This window comes from Leiobunum rupestre, chromosome 7 (assembly GCF_980474605.1).
Source record: "Leiobunum rupestre chromosome 7, qqLeiRupe1.1.hap1, whole genome shotgun sequence".
NCBI lineage: Eukaryota > Metazoa > Arthropoda > Arachnida > Opiliones > Sclerosomatidae > Leiobunum > Leiobunum rupestre.
The window spans coordinates 60,908,840-60,915,966 of NC_143390.1; the positions used below are offsets into that span (position 1 = coordinate 60,908,840).

Genomic DNA, 7,127 nt, shown 5'->3' on the forward strand with positions numbered 1-7,127 from the left:
GATAAAGTTCCATTATAGGTTCTCAAAATTTCCATGTATTCTTCAAACTTTACTATAATTCTTGAGAATGAAGAACTTTGTATAACCTTGTTCAAGGAATCGTAACAAATTGACTCGCTGAAACTAGATATCATTTCAAGGACTATTTTCAAGCACTCTTGGTCGTCGTCATTTCTTGTTTCTTGAAACCATTCAAGGAAACCTTTCCACGCCAATTTCAGCAACGCTTAGTATAAAGGTTTATGTACTCTAACTGCTCTGTTATAATGACGACCTTCCAAGACGCCAGAAATAGAACCTTCACTTAAAACACCAGCTTCGATGCACAGATCTTTCAATCCAGCGTCTTGATAGCGTTTTCCGATAACTGCAAGGTAGGTACAAATTGTATGAAAGGAACCCATTCTTAGAATTATACTGTGAAATGTTTCGGGGTGTTTGAAACGTATTTCCATTGCTTTCGCGTAAAGGGCTTGATCAAAAACGCAAACAATCTCAGTAAGGTTCAACGATTTCATTATAGCCAGTGACTGATTCAAAACTTCCAAGACAGTTGAAAAATCAGTTGCCGGAGAATTAATAGTTGGCAAATACCCGACTGAGTCTTGAGTTATGCCTTCACGGTCATGCGTAAGAATATTAAATCCTGTCCAACTTGCCATAGTTTGAGAGTCTTGTTGTAATAGGCGAGAGATAATCCAAACGATATTTTTATACTGGGATTGTTTAAGTTGGTGGCTTGCGTCCTGGTGTTCAGCGGTCAATATGTTTCTTGGACCAACTCTCTGACCGACGTTATACGTTTCTAAAATAGGAGGTTGAACTGCTACGCTTCTTTGTTTGGTTTTTTCTATAGATGGCAATGTATTTAAAGGGTGAGGACCAAACATTTTCGGTTGAACTGCAATTCCGTTAACGCGGTGTGAAGTTCCCTTTCCGTCTAGCGTTTTTTCCAGCCGATCTATGTTGTCCCAAGCTAAAGTTGTGTGTATTCCAGGGTAGATATTTGATGGAATAACAGAACATACGTATTCTTGCACGGTAAGCTTTTGAATACAGAGCGCTGTATCAATCTCTTCTAACTTAGTGTAAGATATACAATGTCCAAACCGATTTAAAACGTGTATTAACTCGGCATTGCCAGTTATAGACTTCACTCCAAAAGCTAGAAGTATGTGCTTTGGAAGATGGGTTTGGCCTCTTGTGACGGAATATATTAAATCTTGGGCAAAAGATGAAACGTAGCGCAGAGTTCGTGGAGATGGATTGTCTTTGATTTCGTTTTTGCACAGTAAAGTGTACAGAAACTTGGATAATGTCTTTGGAATGACAAATTGGTTCTCTAATAGATCCAGTTTAGGTGGCCAATGCTGAGGTGTAGGATTGCTTTTAATTTCATCTCTTACTTTTAGGGCGAATTTTGTGGCGATGTTGCCATCAAAATTTAGTTCGGATTTGAGTGAATTTAATTGGGCTTTTAAAGAGTAATTTTCTTTGATCAACTCGTGAAGTGATATATTTGTAGGGTATAAAAGAAGGCGACCATTGTCGTCTGAGAGTAAACAAATGCTACTTTGAAATTCGTTCTCCAACTTCCGACGAATATGTTTTTTCGTTGAGTCTTTTACCTGGGTTACTCCCAAGTAACTCATAAAGAAAACAAGCTTTTCAGTCAGATATACCATCGACACAACTTGCGATTTCAATATGACATTGTTCCGGACAAACTCGAATAGAAGATTATACGCGTTTAACACGGTTATATCATATGAATTGTCTCCAGAATGCAAGTCATTTCGATGTCATTTGCGTCTTTCTCTCGTCACGCTAAGCGTCTTCTCCGATTAAATATCAGTTTTCCAAACAATAAACCAACAATTACGATTAATACCGTTAAACCTGATAACTAATGACTTATTTTCGTACGACCGGCAGTCTTCATTACCGCTTTACCTCCTTATCCTCCACCATCACATCTAGGTCTGTCACGTCTTCTTCTCGTTGTCATCTTTTTCTGTCTTATTCTTCGTCTCGCGATATTCCTCTTCAGTTTCGAAATTCCGCATTGTTTCCCGATCCTCCACCAACACATCTATCTTCTCGTCCCCATCTTCTGTCTTACCTTTCTTCTTTGCGTCCTCCTCCTTCGTTTAACTTTTAGATTCGGATAGACGTCCACGAATTATTAATAAGGGTTATAACCCCCTTGTACGGAAAACGGTTGTAACTTACTTCTTTCTCTTCCATCTTTAGGTCTTCTTCAATCGCATCTTTTTTTCATTTCTCCTTTCGTATCTCCTCTTTTTGCTTGTTGTTATTCTTCTCGCGGTCTTCCTCCTTCGTTTCCTGATCCTCCTTATCCCGGATTTCCGCCTCTTTCTTGGTTAAAATCTCAACTTCCTACGCGTTATGTAAAACAAAACCCATAATTACTTATAAAAATGTTCGCTAAACGAAGAGTTCTAAACTTACGCCTCGTCTTCGAGGACCGAGAATGAACTTCAAATAATGGGTACGGATACTCGAAAACGTGCGACTTTGGAAAAACCCTTCTCTCCGAGCCGCCTTATAAAAATTTTCCACAAAACCATCCCCGAAATTCCTTTTCCGTCGAACGTGCCGTGTGATTTTTTGACATACCTTACTATAATTCGGTCGTCCATTTCGTTGTACCTTTCTCGTTTCGCTCTAAATAAAATAAAAAATTAGTTGAGAGCAGATAACGTTTTCTGGATTCCATCGCTTCGCGCGATGCGAATAAAAAGTGAGTTGTCTTTTTCCGAATAGATCGCCTTTCAACGGAGTCGGTCATCGTTTGCTACGAATAATAGTTCTTCAATTTAACACACGAACCTTCGAACGGAAACGCACGGTACTTACCAATTCGAGACGCACCGAAAAAGTTTTACCTCGAGGTAAAAAACCCACCCTATTTATAACGTAACAAAACGAATCTTACCAGCACCACCTTTTTCATAAATTTATATTCATATTTCTGTCCTTCTCTCCCGTTTTAAACGAGACTATCGGGCAATTACTACAAACAATTATCTTCCCAAATGTTTAGCAGCCACGTATTACAATTCCAGTTTCTTTTAAAGCAAAGCCACGCCACCGAAAATCCTTGATATTAAATGCGAACTCTAACCATCGGTTTTTAACCTCCGCAGTTACGTTCGCTAAAAAGTAGCTCGCGCTTAATTTTGTTATTACAAAACCGGACGAACTGCCCAAGCGGACGACTAAATAAAGTTTTAGAAAATATACCAAATATATGGTCTACCTATAAACAGTCGCGCTCGAAATAAAAAAGAGTGGCTGACCGACGACGAAACTCTATCTTACGCGATCACGCGCAACGTTCCAAGAAATCACGCGTGCACGACCACGAAACCGACCTTAGTTTCTTGAACGTAATCAAAACGCAAGTCTATTAATCTAAAAAAATATAACGGGCTCCAAACTTAGGTATGCAAATTTTTAAAAATAATACCGTCCATTTCGTTTCACTTGGCGACGTTCTAATCTTCGCGGGACCTTATTATCACCGGATTTTTTTTTACTACCGTCCCTTTTGATCAGATATCGTATTTCCACCGTTTACACGCGATAAAATTCCCACCATCTACCAGCGAAGTAAGGCGTTCCGTCAAAGTTACGGGGTAACTCGCATCTACTCCCGCTGCTCACCCCTGGGACTGACCGCGAAAAAAATAACAAACAAATATAAGCGAAATAAACTCTTTAATTCCCATTAAAAATTTCCACAAAGCAATACGTTGCACATAGCTTCCACTTCTTATTTTATTAGAAATTTGTTCCCCATCTTCATCTTCTCGCCGTTTTCTCGTCGCCGGTTCATCGCCAAATAGACGAAACTGTAACGGAACGCTTCTTTTTCCGATTCGGAGCCGAACAAAAAATCGTCCAAAAGGGCCAGTTCACTTACGGAGTCCAGTTCAGACCGCACAGCAGATCTATCAGTAGACGCCCTAGTTCTCAAATGAGTTACGGGCTACCTGCCCCAAGCTCCATGTGACCATGGCAAGTTGACACACGTCAGAGGCCTACCATTGGCCGATGATAACTTTCATGTACCAGGTGAAGTTGACATTTTATGGGCGCAGATATCTACATAGAACTAGTTAGAGGTGGTATCATCAAAGGACCACCAGGTACTCCTTTGACAATAACTGCTTAAGTATGCAAGTGCACCACTGCTCAATCGAAACGCAAGTTCAACGATTTTGGGAGTTAGAAGAGATTGTACCAGCAAACAAACTCTCAGCGACAGAAGTTGAGTGTGAAAAGCTATTTAAAAAAACTCATACGGGGCAGGACTTTGGCAGGTATGTCGTACGATTACCATTCAAAACAAATCCAGACTAGCTGGGGGATTCGAGAAAAGCGGCAGTACGTCAATTTAATTTTTTAGAAAGACAATTGGAGAAAGACGCTGCAAGACGCGATAAATATCACAATTTCATGAACGAATATCTCGAACAAATGGAACGTTTACCCTCTGACCAAGTACATCAAAAAGGAACAGGTACATTCAACTTGCCACATCATTCTGTACTGAGCGAAACCAGCACTTCCACAAGTTTGCGAACTGTTTTCAAAATCTACCACAGGTGTTTCATTAAATGACATTCTCCTGGCTGGACCTTAGCTCCAAGATGATCTCGTAAACCAACTTATACGATATCGTTTCCACACCTTCGTGATGGTTGCAGACCTAGCAAAAATGTTTAGACAAATCGTGATACACCCCGACGATATCGATTTTCAACGAATCGTTTGGAGACCAAATAATTAGGTACCCATTGAAGACTACCGCCTGCTTACTGTGATATATGGTACAGCATCAGCACCATACCTTGCAGTTAAGGTACTCAAACAACTAGCACACGACGAAAAGGAAAACTTTCCGTTGGCTTCATCGGTACTCTCCAACGATTACTACGTAAACAATCTTATGTCTGGAGGGGAGTACTTGTCAAAACTATTACACATTCAAACATATTGGATTGGTGGCATCAGTGATGCTATTCGCTTTCACATTCGTAGATGCGCCCGCTGCGTGCGCCAACAAGCATCAACGGCAAAGCAATTAATGGCCGATTTGCCGTCACCCAGAGTAAGTCCGACAAGAGCCTTTCTAAAGTGTGGTGTTGATTACGCTGGGCCCTTTCTCAAGCGAGTCATCAAGGAAAGAGGGCACAAGATGTTTAAGGCATACATGGCTCTGTTTTTATGTTCTTTAACGCGCGCAATCCATTTGGAGCTAGTCAGTGAAATTACTACGGAAGCTTTCTTGGCGGCGCTGAAGCGATTTGTCTCTCGGCGCGGAAAATCGGCAGATCTATTTAGCGATTGTGGCACTAACTTCGTAGGCGCCGACAGGGAAATGAAAGACTTTCTAAAATTCATGTGCACCACAACCAACAAGGATCAATTGTCTGAATGGTGTGCCGACGAAAGCATACAGTGGCATTTTAACCCACCATCCGCGCCGCATTTTGGGGAGTTATGGGAGGTGGGCGTAAAATTCAACCTCAAGAGAGTAATAGGGGTCAAGAATTAAACATTTGAAGAAATTGCGTCATTGCTCAGATCGAGGCTTGTTTGAATTATCGACCGTGAACCCTCCTAAGCGCGGACCCAACAAGTCTAGAAGCTCTCACACCAGGACACCTTCTGATAGGAGATGCACTTACATCCATCCCAGAACCAGATCTCACAACAATACAAACCAATAGACTCACAAAGTGGCAAGTCAGCCAGCAAATCCTTCAACACTTCTAGAATAGATGGAGTAGTGAATATCTAACACTCCTACAACAGCGTCCAAAGTGGGCGACCCCTAAGCCTAATCCGAAAGTTGAGGATCAAGTCATCATAAAAGAGACAGATATACCTCCAACTAAATGGAAAATGGGACGCATTCAAACTCTCCATCCAGGAGCTGATGAGTGTGTTCGGGTCGTAACGGTAAAAACCGTTGACAAGGACTTACAAGAGCCATTACAAAACTTTACCAATTAGTCCGTCGGCCAACAGTCGATATTTAAGAAATTAGTACCACCTGGGCGGGCAAATTTTTACCTATACCACGTTATACCTTATGACCCCCTTATAAAATTTTGACGTGATAGCAATCTCGTGGGGGTAGCTTAAGGGGGTAAAAGGGGGTCAAAGGTCATTTTGGTGAATCTTTCGAAGCGTATATCTCGCCAGCCTCTCAACCGATTAAAACGGGAAGTACATCAACAAATCCCTTGAACAAAATGACATCGATTGAGTATGAACACGATGTTGTCACGTCCAGGGGTCACGTGTAAAGGCCACGCCCCATAAAATATGGTTTCGTGGTCAAATCGCCCTAAATACTTGATGCATATACTCAAATTATAGGTCTTGACGAGGGAAATACGATTATGTATGTATTAGTGCGATTCATAGTAAAATATATCACTTAATTACTAATATTAACCTTGTTTTTGTTAATATAAATATGGTGCAATCCAAATTTATATAAAAAAAATTAATGTCACAAAAGTAAGGGTAATATTTTTTGATACAAGATCGCTTTCAAACTTCAATTTTATAATGGCTGGAAATCTTAAAAATAATATTCAAAAAGTTACAAGTCGTCATCACTATCAGTAATGGAGTCACTGTCGGAGTCGCCTAGTTCGAATATTGGTGTGGCAACCTCTTCCTCCGGGTTTTTATTTTTGAATGTCTGTAATTTACACATATCGGTACAGGGTAATCCATTTACCATACACGAACAGGTTGGAAGTTTGCAAGAACGCGAGCAATTACACGATAAAAGATCTAAAACCGCTTGCGGTGCTGGACTAGTCCGCATCCAATCGATCACTAAGCTATCACCTTCAATTTTCCATCCAAAGCTTATTGGTGATGGAATTTCAGGATTTACGTGTAGAGAATTCTTCCAGATGCACGCTTGATAGTTGGAGCGCAAGATGTGCATGTATAAACAATCTTTACAGGGTGGTAGTTGACTAGAGTCTATTTTTCGTTTTTTGGAACAAAATAGACTGTATCTAAGGTCATTGACGGACGAATTTTTGTTGCGCGATAAATATATTTGGCAA

The 7,127-nt window shown here is 40.6% G+C and overlaps 1 protein-coding gene across 1 annotated transcript; it reads left to right on the forward strand.

Moving 5' to 3' along the window:
• Window positions 1-4,978: 4,978 nt before the first annotated feature.
• On the forward strand, window positions 4,979-5,587 carry LOC149937614 (uncharacterized). Its single transcript, XM_090153871.1, has one exon. The coding sequence runs from the start codon at window positions 4,979-4,981 to the stop codon at window positions 5,585-5,587; it is 609 nt and encodes a 202-aa protein (XP_090009997.1).
• Window positions 5,588-7,127: the final 1,540 nt, after the last annotated feature.